This window comes from Hydra vulgaris, chromosome 15 (genome assembly GCF_038396675.1).
Source record: "Hydra vulgaris chromosome 15, alternate assembly HydraT2T_AEP".
Taxonomy (NCBI): Eukaryota; Metazoa; Cnidaria; class Hydrozoa; order Anthoathecata; family Hydridae; genus Hydra; species Hydra vulgaris.
The window spans coordinates 46,303,967-46,322,467 of record NC_088934.1 but is presented as its reverse complement, the minus strand read 5'-3'; the positions used below and the strand labels follow the sequence as shown (position 1 = coordinate 46,322,467).

General features: G+C 26.5%; 1 protein-coding gene across 1 annotated transcript in view; it reads left to right on the top strand.

Annotated features, from left to right (window-relative positions):
* Positions 1–18,501, top strand: part of LOC100201584 (uncharacterized) — a 49,273-nt gene that overhangs the window by 14,725 nt on the left and 16,047 nt on the right. The window contains exons 4-7 of the mRNA XM_065818789.1: positions 5,313–5,350; positions 7,005–7,051; positions 14,322–14,353; positions 14,684–14,715. Coding sequence (XP_065674861.1) covers positions 5,313–5,350; positions 7,005–7,051; positions 14,322–14,353; positions 14,684–14,715 — 149 coding nt within the window. The remainder of the gene's footprint in view (positions 1–5,312; positions 5,351–7,004; positions 7,052–14,321; positions 14,354–14,683; positions 14,716–18,501) is intronic.

Here is an 18,501-nt window from a genome sequence, read left to right as displayed (position 1 = left end):
AATGAACAGATGTTCAGAATAAACACAGATTTATTTAAAGAAGAAAAAGCTTATACACAAATTGAAGTCATCAGCAATTTTATCATTAAAGTATACCTAAAACAAAACAGGACATATATGTAAACACAAATCTTCATTAAATACAAATGATATATCAATATTTAAAATGAATAAATATAAAATGAAAGGAGGTATAAGATAAAGAAAAAAATTATTGCTTTTGTGTAATCATAACTAATGTAGTGGTGGTAATAAACCTCTTCGCGTTTATTATTACTGGTGTTTTGAAGAGGCTCAGCATCAATACCATGTTTATCCCATCAGATAAACATCATCGCCTTTTATGCTTTACCCCACAATTTATGCCTACTCCATACTGCAGTAAAAAAGGACTTCACTACAAATAGCCAAAACCCTAACTTCACCCAATTTTTTAAGCACTGATATTTTTGAAGAAATAATATGGATAGTGAGAGATGTGAAATCATTACCAAATACTATTTTAGAAATTTAAAAAGTAAAATTATATATATATACACACACACATATATACATATATATATATATATATATATATATATATATATATATATATATATATATATATATATATATATAATTATATATATATATATATATATACATATATATACATATATATATATATATATATATATATATATATATATATATATATATATATATATATATATATATATATATATAATTATATATATATACATATATATACATATATATTTATATATATATATATATATATATATATATATTATATATATATATATATATATATATATATAAATATATATATATATATATGTATATATATCGGTATATCAAATCTGTTGCAAAACTAGCATCTTCTAAGGTTGCATCTCTTTATCGAGCTCAACGCTTTGTTACTCCAGATTCTATTCTCTATCTCTATATATCTAAAATCCGGTCTTATATAGAATACTGTTGCCATATTCGGGGCGGATCTTCTAATGATGTCCTTTCTCTTTTAGACAAGGTGCAAAAACACATTGTAAACATAGTTGGACCTGCTCTTCCAGACAACCTCCAACCATTATCTCATTGTCATAATGTTGCTTCTCTTTCTCTTTTCTACAAATACTATAACAGGCACTGCTCTAAAGAGCTAGCCTTTCTTGTGCCATCAACTAAAATTCATTCTCGTGTTACTCCTCAATTAATTAAGTCTCATCCTTTTTCTGTGACTGTTCATAAATGCTCCAAAAATTCTTTTTCCTCTAGTTTTTTTCCTCAAACATCAGTTCAAGGTTTTCCTCGAACATCAGTTCAATCTTCATCTTTTCTCTTCCAGTAATTTCCAACTCTAATAGTGGTTGCTTGCAGTCTTGTTGGAAGCGAAGATGTTAAAATATATATATATATATATATATATATATATATATATATATATATATATATATATATATATATATATATATATATATGTATATGTGTATATATATATATATATATATATATATATATATATATATATATATATATGTATATATATATATATATAAAATAAGATATAAACACAGAACAAATATAAATAAAATTTTTAACAAAAATTACAAAAAACAACAGATTAAAATATAAACAATAATATAAAATTATTATATTCTAATAGAAAACCACAAAATACTCAACTTCACTACTAATGTGATAAATGCTGTTAGAAAAAACTCTATTAAAAATACAACAAGTCGCTAAAATATGTACTTATTGGATAAGTAAACCAAACCGATAAGATATAGAAATATATATGAGTTATAAAAACAATAAAACTATACAAAGTTTAATGTATCATAGATTTTTTTTTATTTTTTATTTTTTTTTAGATTATTCACCTCCCCAAGGCCCGAGGGGGGCCACTACAGTCGAGGAGGCTACTCATTTTTTTTTTGTGTTTTTATTTATTTATTTTTTTAGTTGTTATTCGTGGTGCAACCCTCTCTCAAACTCTTAAACTCCGAAACACGAACCTTGCCGAGCAAGGCCGCTGCGCGGAGAAACTAAGTTGAGCGTGGTACTTCCAGGGACGTGGTGGGAGTTGAACTCCGAACCTCTTGCTTACAAAGCCAGCGCTCTTACCACTACACCACTACCGCATCATTATCATATCATTAGAAACCAGCATTAAAAACTTATCCCGGAACCATATCCAGCCAACCCAGCCATACTTCAAATTACCTATGATGGATTAAACATTTATGATATTACTTAAAAATAAAACAAACTTGTATATAACTACATTTTTTTCACAGAAATTCTTTTGTCTTTTGTTTTACTAAAATATCATTTTAGTCTTTTCAATAATCTTATCCTACTTCTTAATCTTAATCAATCAATGAATGATATTTTCAATGATATTTTACAGAATGATATTTTGAATAATATTTTACAGATGACAGAAATTTTACCACATTTAGATTATTCTATTTTGTAATTTTTGAGCTCCAATTTCTTAAGGACATCTTTTTCCTTATAAGATAATAAAGTTTGGTATGCTGGTCTTCTCTTCTCACGGTGTATCAGGTAACATCATTAAGATTACTGAATCTTTCCTTACCAATCCTAGTATTCAAGTTGTCCTCAATGGACAGCACTCTTCTTCATTTTCTGTTACTTCAGGGGTCCCTCAAGGTCCTATCCTTGGCCCTATACTTTTTTAATGTACATTAACAATCTCCTAGAAATTCTCACACTTAAGGTGGCATTGTGCGCTAATAATTCTACCATTTATTCTTGTCTTAATAAGAAGCCAACATTATCTGATTGCTTGGAAGGGGCATTTGAGCTTGAAAACAATCTCACTTCTGCTACAGCATGGGGCTTTCAGTGGCTGGTGAAATTTAAGTCTGATAAAACTCAATTTTTTCAGTTAATCGTTGTTGCAATAATCTAGATCTTCGTATATTTATAAACAGTATTGTACTGAGTCATCTACCCTTAGTTTTCTAAGATTAACTCTTACTTGTGAGCTTTCTTGGAAACCGTATATCAAATTGGTTGCAAAATTATCTCATCATTTTCTTACTCTGGATTCTATTCTTTGTCTATAAATCCCTAATTCGTTCTTGTATGGAATACTGTTACCATATCTGGAGTGGATCTATGAATTATGCCCTTTCTTTAGACATGACACAAAAGTGCATTTAAACATAGTTTGACCTGCTTTTGCAGCCAATCTTCAACCATTGTTACATAATTGTAGTGCGCTTTTCTTTCTCTTTTCTATAAATATTATAACGGGCACTGCTCTAAAGAGCTAGCGTTTTATGTGCCATCTACTAAAATTCATTCTCATGTTACTTGTTATTCAATTAAGTTTCATCCTTTTACTGTGACTGATCCTAAGTGCTCCAAAAATTTTGTACTTACTAGTTTTTTTCCTTGAACATCAGTTTTTTGGAATTTGCTTTCTTCATCAAATTTTCCTGAATCATATAATTTTCTTATATGTCTGTTAATAGTTATCTTGCTTTAAAAACCTTATCTTTTCTCTTCCAGTAGCTTCTAATAGTATGTTGCTTACAGCCTTATAGGAAGTGATGTTTAAGAAGAAATAGAAAAAAAGATAAGATTGTGATTTCATGATTTTCAATGTTTTTTCATTGATTGTTCATTTTTCAATATTACTTCTGAAAAATTATGTTCAAAATAAAGTTTATTTTTTCTGATGAGATTCTTTGCAAATATTTGACAGTATTAGACAAAATAAATTTTTAGTGAAGTTATGACTTTTAAATAATTCGACTGTCAGCCAAATTGACTAATATATTTTCTAAAGTTAGTAGACTTTTTCAAAATCTACTAATACATTTTTGAAGTTAACCTAGTCGACTAAAAGTCGATTTAGTCAAAGTATGGGAATAATTTTTTTTTTTAATAAATAGTGATTAAAACAATAAAATAATTTTTATTTGCTTTCTATTTTTTGATATAGTATCATTTAAATAATAATGGAGCAAAACAATATGAGAGAAGGGCTGCTCTGACATTGGGATGATCTATTCCCAGATCCCAATGATTTAGAGGCTGTTGTAAATACTTGCTGTATATCAAAAAGTCATTACAATCATATTTACAATGTGGTTGTATAGATGACATATAGGTTTTGGAGCTTCACGATTTAGATTTGCTCCAGGGTCCCGAGCTAGCTTGGTGCGGGTCTATATAAAAGTATTAATGAAAATCATAAGCGTCGAGTAAACAAAATAAAATAAAAATTAATGAAATGCATAATCGAAAGTTTAGTTAGGTATAAATGATGCTAACTTTGAGTTAGATAAAACTTTAAATACCAGTAAAAATTGAGTAAACAAAAAACCAGGTTGTAGTTATAATTTTTTTAGTTTAGTTTTAATGATTTTTAGTCTATTAGTAGGAAGTCCATAATTGAATTAAATCAACTATTCGATTTTTCAAAGTTGACAAGTTTTGACTTTCAATTAGTTGACTTTATGTCAAAGTTGATAACAACAAATTTTGCTTAAATTTTTTTACAATTTTTTTTTACTACTTACTGTTTTTTTTCTTATAAAAAAATTTAAGTTTAAGTTTTTTTCGTTTCAAGAAAACTATAGTTACCATAGTTGTATTTTTGTTGTAATCCATTGTATCTAGAGGTTTTTTTAATACCCTTTTTTGGTACCTTTTTTGGTACCTTTTTTGGTACCTTTTTTGGTAATTTTTCTAGTTTTAATTGTTTCAATTCAAATTCACGTCTTAATTAAAACCCAGATCCCAATTTGAACCCACCTCTAGATTCAAATCCACCTCTCATTTCAAACCCACATCTCAGAACAAATGTCTCAATTTTTAAGCTAAAAATTTTTTAGTGTTTAGCTTAAAAATTGAAACACAATAAATGAAAAATAATATTGACAAAAATAAAATGACCTTTAGATATAATTTAATAATAGTGCTGAAATTTTACAAGGAAATCCATGTGGTGTAGTTGAACATTTTGAAAATTTTTGAAAAAGTGGGACAGACTACCTGTAATTTACAATTTTTGAAGAAAATTGGAGATTAAAGGAAGTCTGTCCCACTTTCTATGGAATAACCCATAGGTGTGGTTAAGGGAGTGTAAGGGATTAAAAAGTTCTCCTCTGAGGTATTATCTGAGTTTATATCATACTTTTAGAAGCAACAAAATAAGCTTTAGATATGATAGAGTTTAAGAAATATAATATAATAGAGTAAAAGAAATATTGGGTCTTTTGAAATAATTTAATATTGTTTTAATAATGTTTCACTTTTTATATTAGAAATGGGAGGAGATTTAAATACATTAGACTTCACAGAAGTAAGCTTTTTCTTGTTTCTTTTTCTATAGCTTTATTCAAATGATTTATATAATTAGAATAAATTTTTTTTTTTAACCATTATTATTATGTATGTTATTATTTCTAAAATATTTTCTAGAATAAAAAATCTAAAATCTTTTCCTTCTCTAATTTTTTTTTTTTTTTTCTTATCTTATCTTCTCTTTATCTTTTATCTACTTGAGGAGCTTTGACTCCATTTGCCTGTTCATTTGCCCATCTCAATACAATCATTTTTTTGACAGATTCTCATAAAATTTTTTTAGGTTTCTCATCTATTTTTCTTATCATTTTAATAACATGTTTCTCATCATTATATTATCAAATGTTTCTTTAAGAAATTTTAAACTTCTTATCTAAGTTTCAAAGGTTTTTTAATACATTTTAGCAATAGGATTGATAAACATTATGTTTGATAAACTCATCGTTAAGTAAATCTTTTGGTATTTTTTTATTGAAAATCTTTTGATATTTTCTATTGAAAATCTTGTTGTATTTTCTATAAAAAACCAAATAGTAATATGCTAATGGTATTTAAATTGTAAAGTTTTTATGGTTGCATATGTAATCTTTAATACATAAACAAAAAACAAAAAACAATTGAGACTTTTATTATCATTATCTTATAATAATTTTTTTAGTTAAACTGTATCAACATTTGCAATTAGCTTCCAATCCTTTAATGCTTTTTTAGTTAAACTGTATTAACATTTGTAATCAGCTTCCAATCCTTTAATGCTTTTTTAGTTAAACTGTATTAACATTTGCAAATAGCTTAAGATTACTTAAGATTTTGAATTAATAAAAAGGATTATGTATGATGATGTTTGGATGATTTTTTTAATGATGTTCCAGATTTTATTCTAATTCACTCACAACAATGCCGTAAGCAACCACTATTAAGTTGGGAGTTACTAAAAAACGAAGAATAGAGCAAGAAAATGGTTGACAAAAGTTTTAAAAAGTTGTATGAGTAGGTTGCATTCTGACATCTACATAGACATCCTGAACACACATGTCAAGCCCTAGATTGAGTCCACATACTCTCTAGAGACCAATCTGGTGTTCTAGCAGGTTGGGGCACCGTGTGGCACCTCCAGAAAGACATTGAAGTGGCTGGAATCAAACATTCTAGATTTCTAGCCCAAGGATATCTGGGTCTCTAGTTCACAAGACCTGAATCCACTTGACTACTTTATATGGGCATATGTTGAGTCAAAGGCCTGCGTAAAAGCCTATAATAATGTTGAAGATTTTAGGGTCTCTTTCAAGAAGTGCTGGGGTTAAATGCATACCAACTTTATCTTGAACACCTGCAACAGCTTCTGGGCCAGTGTTGATTCTGTGATTGAGGCATAAGAGGCCCATATTGAATAAAATGTTGCCAAAACATCTTCCATTAAAGAAAATAAAGTAAATTGGTGAAATATTTGTTTTCTTTCTATTTTTAAAAATAGTCGAAACTATTCCGGAGTGTAGCGCTTCATACTCTATAAAGGTATATGAAAGTAGTATAATAGAAAATCATAATTGATAAAAGATATAGAAACTTTTAGATATTTTTTTAGTGAAATTCATTAAATCAATCTTCACTAAAGTTTTTTAATGGTTATTTTAGGAACATATTCTGTTTAGGTAGTACGTCCACTGATAGAAGATCCAGATATAAGCTTTCAAGTCAGGTATACTTTTAATGTCATTAAGATGTTAATTTTATTTTTTTACATTCTACTACAATAGAGACACAGTGAGGATGCGTTAAATTAACAAAAATGGAAAAATTAATGAAAAATGAAAGTAAATTTAAAACAAAATCAAAGTTTTTGAATAAAACTTTGATTTTGCAGTTCTAACTGGTTCAACTACTTTGGTTTGTTAGTTATACAGAGAATCTAATATCAAAAAGAGGCTGCTCTAGTGGAGCATTAAAATGCTTTTGCATAGAATCTAACAATAAAGTATGTTGTTTACATAGAATCTAACATTAAAGTATGTTGTTTATATAGAATCTAGCATAAAAGTATGTTGTTTACATAGAATCTAACATTAAAGTATGTTGTTTACTTAGAATCTAACATTAAAGTATGTTGTTTACATAGAATCTAACATTAAAGTATGCTGTTTAAATAGAATCTAACATTAAAGTATGAGTCATTAAAAGTAAACTGTTTTGACAAAAAAAAATTTCCATCATTAAACTTTAAGTGTAACCAGTTGAACTTTTTACAATTTTTTATTTCTTAGTTGTTGATTTTGATACCCTGTAAAATTTAACACCCCATTGGATATATTCTATTGATAATATTACTAATGCATTTAGGTAATGCTTTTTTACAGTTTATCCTAAATAAGCTTAATAAGGCCTTATTATGTCAGTATATAACAAGTAACTTTCATCTTCTCACTAGTCATTCCATCAATATCATAGAAAAAAAAAATTTCTGGGTCATAACTTCAGAAAGAACACTTTAGTAATTTACAATAATATTAATGGTAATATAATTTGTATTTTCTTCATACATTGCAAAAAGTTTTGAATTTTTGTTTTGCAAATTCTGCAACAATTTTGTGGAATTTTTTTTTACAATTTCTGATTCAATTCACAACAAAAGTAAGTAAGTTTGTTATTTTTAAATTGTGCTTGAACAATTGATTTACTTTGTACATGTTTTTTTTTCTTTTGTTGAGAAAATAAACATCAGGAAAACTTGTTGACATACAGCATAATCATAATATTTAGGAAATACCTTTTTTTTTTCCTTTTATCAATTGAATAACTTTTGTCAAGAAAATGCAAACATCAGCTCTAATAATTTGTGTAGAAAGCATAAATAATTAGGAGAAACTTTATATGAATTTCATCCTTTGAAATAAGTAAATATCAACACCATTTTCATCATTTACTAGCTCCGATCTAACAGGTTTATATATATTGCCTTTGCACAGTGGGCCAGAAGGTGGACAAAATGGGAAAAATTTTAGTTGTCTAATCTTGAAAACCTATTTAATTTTAGTATCTACATATATTAGGAGAAATCTATTGATAGTTTATTTATATTAAATCCCTTAGTTACCAGGACTCTAAGCATTTGAATATTGAGATAAAATAAAAAAAAATAAAAATTATAAATAAGTAATTAACGGTGACATCAACGTTGTGTTATATTTCAATTACATCTACGTTTTTGAAACAAAAAATTAGTACATGTTATTCTAGAGTATTTAGAGATAAGAAAAACCAATGTGTGAAATAAATTTGTCATAGCATGTTATCTCAGTTATACTTTGAAAATCACAGATTAAAAAAAAAAATTTCTTAAGAAACTTATTTTTTGCTGCACAATAACTAATAATTACCACAATTTGGCATGTGTTGTCTTATATTTATTTGAGCTATATGATGCTTCAATCGAGTTTTAATTGATTACTCGTCCTCTTAAATCCCCGTTCAGATTTTATGTATGTTTTAACTTGGTTGCTATGGTACTAAATTTTGCATAGCAACAACTCCTTTTTACATTAACGTTGTTTTAACAGTATTTTACTTGCGCTAAATACACAATATTGGGGGTATGTATTAAAATGAGATTCAGAATTCTTATGAGGTTAACTTTTTTTGGTTACTATGGATACCTTACTTTGCATAACATAGCAACAACATATTTTCGGTAGTTGTTAGTAATTTAATTACTAACACTGACAGTAATTTAATTACTTTTAATTTTAATTACTAACACTTGTAGTAACATAATTACTAACAAGTATTAGTAGTCCAGGCGGCATATATATTATAACATTTTACTTTTAAATACAAAATACTTATTACAATAATTATTTAGATATGGTTTTGTTAAACTTAGACATTCATAATTTTCTCCAAAAAAACAATCTTAGTATTTCAAAACAAAATATTACTGAAGATATATTAAAATTTATTCAGCCAAAATTTGCTGATTTTAAAGACGTTGATTTTAGACATGCTGTTCATCGATTTGTTTACTTGTATAAAAAAAAGTGGAAATCTGCAAACTATACTGTGAAAAATTTTGAAAAGAAGTTTGTGAACTGGCTTAATGAATATTTTAATTGTCAGAAAAAAGACAATGAACCAACTGCAAGTAGACGTGGTCGAAAACCAGTTGCATTTGATAATAGTTCTAATAAAACTAAAAAACGGCGTGTATCTTGTTTAATTGAATCTCATTCATCCAATGAATTATTTTTTGCTGCTAATAAAAAATTTAGAGATGAATCTGTTGTTATTGCTGCCAAGAATGTTTTAAATATATCAAATACAGATAAAGCAACTAAATATTCAGCAGACGAAACACTGGCTTTAATAATTGATGCAAGTCTGACAAAAGCTTCCTATCAATTGATTAGAAGCGGAGCCTTGGAGAAAGAATATAACATCTACCCCGCTTACAATGATGTCAGAGATGCAAAATTGAAATGTTATCCTGCAAACATAACAGTGGAGGACTATTCAGCTTCAGTTCTTTTAAAAGATTTAATGACTCATACTTTGCAAAGAATCTGTGCAGTTCAGGAACCTGTGCTAAGGCACTTGATATTGAATGACAAAGCAATAAAAACAATGACACTAACGTGTAAGGCTGGTTTTGATGGTGCTACTGGCCAAAGCATTTATAAACAAGTTTTATCAGAACCCGACATTAACAGATTTAAAGCGTGAAGAATCATTATTTATTACTTGTCTTGTCCCATTGGATTTGACTGGATTTAACAACAGCAACGAAAAGGTGCCTATTTGGAGAAATCAAAAGTCGTCCTCCACAGCCTATTGTAGACCCATAAGATTTGCATACAAAATGGAATCCAAGGAATCTGTGATTGAAGAAGATCAGTACATTAAAAGTGAGATAGAAAGCTTGGGTATGATTTTATTAGAGGTTTGCGGATCTTCTATTGAAGTGAATTGTATTATTGAACTTACAATGATTGATGGGAAGGTTCAAACAATATTATCTGAAAAAAATAACTCATACCAATGCTGTTCAGTGTGTGGTGTCTCTCCAAAAAATATGAATAGTCTTGATATCCTTAATATAGATTATACTAACAGAGAGTTCAAATATGGTCTTTCCAGTCTTCATGCATGGATTCGATTTTTTGAGACGTTATTGCACATTGCATATAAAAAAAAAACAAGAAAGTGGCAAGCAAGATCTAAAGAACACAAAGAAAAGGCATCTGTAGCTAAACAAAAGATTCAGACTGATTTTATGAACAAAATGGGACTTGCTGTTGATTTCCCTAAAAGTGGTGGTTCTGGAACAAGTAATGATGGCAGTACCTCAAGGCATGCTTTTGCAGCATATGAACAAACAGCTGAAATTCTGGGTATTGACCAAAACCTTATATTCAGATTTTACATTATCTTGGTAACGCTCTCTTCAGGATATGAAATAGACTGCTTAAAGTTCAAGGATTATTGTTTTGACACTTTTAGACTATATGTGTCCCTTTATCCATGGTATTACATGGCTCAATCAGTTCACAAAGTATTGATACATGGACATGACATAATTAAAAGCCTTACATTACCCATCGGACTTATGTCAGAGGAAGCTCAAGAGGCTAGAAATAAAGACTTTGAATCTTATCGCGAAAATTTCAGCCGAAAAACATCCAGAAAAGCAACAAATGCTGATCTTATCAATAGACTCCTAGTTTCCAGTGATCCTGTTATTTCATCATTGCGTAAATCAACATCACACCAAACAAATCATAAAGCATTTCCTTCAGATGTTTTACAATTACTTAAACAATCTTCAAACGATATTATTGTTTTATAATTTTTTGATGTAATTTAAAATTGATAACGTTTTCTTGCACTATTTTTTTGCTTTTATTATTCCTAAAACATTATTTACCTAAATACTCAATTGTTATTCAATATAGGTGGGTCAAAAATCCGATAAGATATTCAAATATCAATTTACCACTTTGTAACTAAGGAAAGTATCCGGTAACTAAGCAATATAAGTATCCATAACAACTAAATTTAAAAAATTATCACTTTTGTAAGAAGTGTGATCTCATATTGGTACTCATGCCAAATTTAGTGAATATAGCACTTATAAAATATCTGCAGATAACAAGAGTAGGTTGTTGCTAAGCAAAATAAAGGTATCCATAGCAACGAAATAAAAAAATATTACCTTCATAAAAAGCGCAGACATCATATTAGTACTCATACTAATTTTAGTGAATATAGTTCTAATATTAAATTAGTTATGAATTTTGTCCAGTAAAAGTGCATTCTGGCCCACTGTGCTTTGTAGGTATTTGATGTTTGACACAAATATAATAACTTCACCTTTGGAAAAGTCAAGTCTATCTCATATTTTCTAAATATAAGCTTTATAGAGCTTAGTACAAGTAATCATAGTGATTGCTTTGGTTTGCAGAAATTTAAATATTCTGTTTCTTTTCTGTTTTTTAATTTATTTGTTTTAATATTGCTTCCCAAAAAGTGTCAGGTAAATGCTTAGACCCATCAGAGCATTTAAGAGAGTTTAAGCTGTGCAAAATACTAGTAGTTTAAAAAGTGTAAAAATCAACCAATTTTTAATTAAAATGGTTTATTTGTTGCCAGTACCTGTGTAAATTCATTTCAATCAACACAAACTTTCATTCCATTACTTAACTTACACTTACATTTTGTGGGAAATAGATTTGTCTGATAATGCGCTTTTGAACCAATACTAAATAAAGAAATTCTGCATAATTATAAGTATAAGCATAAGTAGTTTTGGCAATTAATAGTTGATTCGTCAAAATAGTCCTTCAACACAGTTTGAAGGAGACAGCATCAAGCATTAATTTTTGAACTGTTCTGATTGTATTCTTTTTCAGTGTTTGGTTTTTTGTGACTCTAACTCTAACTTGTGAATTTAACAGTTTTCTAGAGTATGATCCTCCAAGAGCAGTAGCATGTCTGCAGCAGTTTTCCCTCTACAATCAAAGTCTTCCCTATACAATTTCTGGTGTATTTGGGTTTTATATGACTTTTGTTTTATATGACTTATGTTTACATTTGTGAATGTAAAATATTATGAATGGTCCCTCTGGATAAATTTACTTAGACAGAAAGCTCAGTTACTGTTGCCTATGGCCTGTCGACTGAAAAAATTTTTAATAAGTATATGATTATATGAATAGGATGCAATCATATACTGATTGCATTCTGCTATATATATATATATATATATATATATATATATATATATATATATATATATATATATATATATATATATATATAGCAGAATATGTATATATATATATATATTTTATTAAAATACTTACATTTTTTGTGCTAAAAAGAAATTTTGGATATATAAATATATATATATATATATATACATATATATATATATATAAACTAAAAAAAAAAGATAGTACAGTACTTAAAAAAACTATATGTAATAATAATGAAATAAGAAGTTTGATATATCTAAAACTACAATCAATATATACTTAATTTAATTAATTTAACATATATGATTATTATACATTTAATATTGAGTACCATTCTTTATCAGATATGTGTTTATATAATGATTTAAATGAACACTTTTTACAACATTTCATTGTTATTATAAGAAGTTAAATACTCAGTGTGAGCCATATAACTGTAAACAGTTATATGGCTCACACAGCAGAAAAATTAAGTTGCCATGTTTAATTCCTTCATTGAGGCAGCAAAGTTGGCACCCTCACTGCAGACAACAACTAACAACAGATTAAAATGATCGGGTTGCTGCAGATAATAATGTGTCATTGTGCTTTGCATTTGTTATGTGGGTTCTAAAATGACAGTTTAGTGTGAACATGTTAGTTTTACTTTAAGTCAACTCCCAAAAAAGGTCAAACTTTTTGCTATTATAGCAGCCAATAGCACCATGTAAATAAATACTTAGAGTAATTTTGTTTCGAAGACTCCATAGGTTCACTTGACAACAAAACTATCTAGATTTTATAGAACTGACATGTATTGCGGTGTTGTTTTCTCACCAGCATCAATCAGCTCCTATTTTAGCTATACTTAAACTTAATCACTGTTTTAACCCTTTGGCTGCCTGATCAAATTAAAAGATGTTTAGAAAAAAAACAACTTAAAAAACCGAAAACAGAAAGATAAAAAAGTTGAGATTTGTATACCATTTTTCATTTTATAACATCTACTAAACTTATAAATGAAAAATTTAAGCCCTCATTGTATAAATAAACATCAATATTGTATAAATAAAAGGAACATTTTCTGTTTTACAATCATCTTCAAAAACAAGAATCCACAAATTTGATACATCTTCATCATCTCTATCATTATCAGAGACTAAAATGAAAGATACTCAAAAAATGCCTCTGTGATGTTAGATGATAAACTATATTTAACCAGTTAATAATAATAATATAACTATTATATAAATAAAATTGTTCCTTCATCAAAAAAACTTTCATCACTACTACTAATATTTTCTTCATACATTGAGGTGTCTTCGTTATCACTCATTTTCACAGAAAAACATATACAAACAATATATCAAAAGAAAGAAAAATATATGCACAATCAGTGGTGCCATTTATATTTTACCAAATCCAATATTTTTGGAATAAAGGTCATAATTTTAAAGATCAGTTTTAAAAGCCACAATCGTGGCTTGCTGCAATTAAAGATTAGATCTAAAGTATTTTAATTAATATATCTGTATTTATATTTGCACATCAAGGTTATCTGTTACAAGAAAAAAATTAAAAAAATCTATATATCCTATATAGATATGTATAAAGTTTTGAAAAATATGTTTTTAATATTTTTTTATCTATTATTTATGTTTTACTTTTGTCTGTTTTTATTTCTAATGTTTTTTTATAATTAATTTTGTTATTAAATTTTTAATACTTTCAATTTTTAATGTTTAGTGTGCAAATGGATGACACATTTAAACAACCTTGTAAGTATGCCAGCTTTTTCTGAGTCAATTGGAAACAGTTAAATTAAAAAGTACAGGAATACTTCATAAAACTTTATTTTATAAGAGATGACATTGTTGCATCTTATTTTTATAAAACTAAGAACAGAATTTTTCAAAGTTAAATTTGTTTTAAAGAAACACTGTTATTAACTTGTTGACATAAAATATAATTTTTGATTTGTTTAGTTTTGGTTGATTACAAAGGAATTCTCATCAGCATTCTTTCGAAATTAACAACACAAAATATTTAATTCTCAAAATTATTTTTGAAATTTTATTTTATTTATTGTGTTTTTTTGTTTGTTTTAGTACCTTCTCTAAGAAAATCAACACGCAAAAGAGTATGTTTAAAAACATTTATTAACTATTTATTTAACATAATATATATATATATATATATATATATATATATATATATATATATATATATATATATATATATATATATATATGTGAGTGCTCAATGTTCTTAAAAGAACACAGTGTTAAATGAAAAAAAAATTTGTTAAGTGATTTTCTACTAATTTATAATTGCTTTGTTCTTTTAAGAACATTGAGCACTCTATTTTGTAGAATACATTTTAAAATGTTTTAAATATATATATATATATATATATATATATATATATATATATATATATATATATATATATATATATATATATAAATATATATATATATATATATTTATATATATATATGTATATATATATATATATATATATATATATATATATATATATATATATATATATATATATATATATATATATATATATGTATATATATATATATATATGTATATATATATATATATATATATATATATATATATATATATATATATATATTTATTATTACTATTATTATTATTACTACTACTAAATGAATGTGAATCAAATGAAGTTGGTATAAAGAAAAAGTAGAAACAAAACATATAAACATTTTTTGTGGTGCTCTGTAAAACACCTAAATATATAAAACGACGATATGTGTAAGTGGGATAGAACAGTAGTGGTTTCATAGCTCTCTATATTAATAATAGTGAACATCATGTGAACTAAGTGACTAAGTGATTTAATATTATGTGAACTAAGTGACTTAGTGTCATGTGAATTAAATTAGTAAGCGGTTTAGTGACATGAATTAAGTAATGCAATTTCTATTAGTATTAAATTAAAAAAAAGCAGAATATTATAGAAAAATACTTAATAGGTTGTATATACAGGCCAAGTGATTGATTTTTGGCTATTTGCATTAAAGTGACTTCTTCAATGCAAATAGCCAAAAAAGTTAAAACAGCTTATAATATCAAAACAATTTTAGATGATTAATGTTTTTGTACATTTTTGCGCATTTTTGCACAAAATACTTTTAACTACATTGTTTAAGTTTTTTATATAATATAATTAAACTTTTATAAAATTATTAATTAAACATTAGAAAATTTAACTTAAAAAGATCTTTGTAATTTTGCCCCTAATTCTTTATTATAAACGAAGATGTTCCTAATTTTTAAATTCTATTTAAAATTGCTAAGTTCAATTGATCTTTGTTTTAAATAGCAACATAGTAGTAAGCAGTAGAAAATATGAAATTTTAGCAATAATGATATGATGTTTAACTAGCATGGAAGTCTGGTGTAGCTGTAGAAAATATAAAATTTTAAAATTTCATCCTATCATTATGCTATAATGATAGGATGTTCAATCATGCTATCTTGCGAGGAAGTCTGCTTTTAGCATTAAAAAAAATTAAAGTCGTTGAAATTGAATATGCTATAAGACAATACAACAATGCTTAAAGACCATAAGTAACTTAACATAAGTAATACTTAAAGATTTACTTATGTTAAGTGTTTTCTTTATAACACAATAAAAAAATGTGCTCATAATAATTTATTTAAATTATTAAATGGGTTAATAAAGTTCAAATACATTCATTAATTGCAATGACTTCACAAATGGTGGAAAAGTTTTTATTAGATTTTTTGAAAAGATGAAAAAAATTTATTGACTTGTCATCGCAATAACTTAGCAAATGATGGCAAAATTTTGAGAGGTTTTCTAAAATGTTTTAATAAAGAAATTAAATTTGAAAAAAAACAAAAGCAGTTTGAAGAAGAATTTTTTAAATTAATAACTAAAAAAAATAATAAAATAAGAACTTCAATCAAGTATATAAAATATTGAATTTTTGAAGTGTATTAAAGTATTGAGGAAATGAAACTAAAGATATTTAAAAAATGAACCTTACATTATATCAAAATCCATCAAAATTAAAAGTAGCTTATCATAAACAATGAAGGCACTTTTTCAAAAAATTTTGGATGAATATTTAGTAATTCCGAAATATATCTCTAATAATATCCCAAAAATTCAATAATTTACTTGAAAATTTCAGGAAATGTTCCTAATAGTATTATCTAGAAGATAAGCGAAGCAGTTTTTATCTGGTTGTACATTTATATGACTGCTATACTAAAATGTAAAAAAGAATAACTTTTAACAAAATGTTCACAAAATTAATCAAAAACTAGTTTTGGCTTCATTAATTAAATTTTTTTTTTGCTCATTCTCTAGTGCAGTATGTATAGAATTTTTGATAATTTTTTTCTAGAAGATGAACGAGGTTTTCTTGAGTTAATATTTGTATGTAATATTGTAATATTTGGGAAATAAAATACATTATAATATTTGGTTTATAAAAACTTTTTTTTTACAACTCAGATTTTTTTTAACTTGTCAACCTTAACCAGTAAAAATTTATTTTGGCAGGTCAAAACACCAATTTCAATCATTTCAAGGCACTCATGGCCTGAAATGATTGAAAGTGGGCAACGATCATGTCTGTATATAATAAATTAACCCCGGGAGTTAAATTATTTTAAAATATAGCAAAATGGATTAACCGGGGGCTTAAGTATTTCTAACCCCCACTGAAATAAATTAACCCCCTTTAATACGCATTTTAAATAATTTAACTTATAATTATATCTACAAAATTGTGTAAGTATTTTAAAATTTTTTTAAAGTATATTTAGTATTATATATTTAAATATATAATATATAAATATTTAGTGAGCGTTGAATAAAATTACTTTATAACTGTTTATTTTTGACAAGCCTTTATATTATATATAAAAAGGAGATCAAAACAATAGCAATAGTATTGCATGAACTGAAGTTCGTGCAAGTTTTGATCTACTATTACTATTACTTTTGTTTTGATACTAATACTTCAGAACCATTCTTTTTTGCTAATTATAATGTCTAAGGTTATAGAGTTTATACCTATACTACTCTCTCTCCCTCTCTCTCTCTCCCTCTCTCTCTCTCCCTCTCTCTCTCTCCCTCTCTCTCTCCCTCTCTCTCTCTGTCTCTCTCTACGTGTGTGTGTATATTAATATATACTAGTTGGCTATATAAACTCTATTATATATATATATATATATATATATATATATATATATATATATATATCTGTCTCTCTGTCTCTCTCTATGTGTTTGTGTATATTAATATATACTAGTTGGCTATATAAACTCTATTATATATATATATATATATATATATATATATATATATATATATATATATATATATATATATATATATATATATATATATATATATATATATATATATACATATATATATTTCTATAAATTGTTGCATTTGGGAATACGTTAAGGTAAAAAATGATTATTTCGCCAACAAATACGTCACTTTTACTTACTATTGGCTTTCATCCAACATTTCCATGTCAGAAAGTTAAAACCATTAATTTAATTACAAATTAATCGTTCTTTTAAAAAACCGCAAAAACGCAAATTTAATTGACCAGAATGTTTTTAAAACATTCTGAATGTTTTTAATAATATAATCAATGTTTTTATTTTTATTTTTTTTATAAAATGTTTTTATTTTTTTATTTTTTTACTGTAAATCATGCACGGAGTGTTGCTACATTGACTATCTTATAGCCTGACTTGCAAGGGAGTGCTGCTACATCAACTTACAAATAGCCTGACTCGCAATGGAGTGCTGCTACATCGACTATCTTATAGCCTGACTCGCAAGGGAATGCTGCTACATCGACTGAGGGTTTGGTTGGGGCAGGCAGTC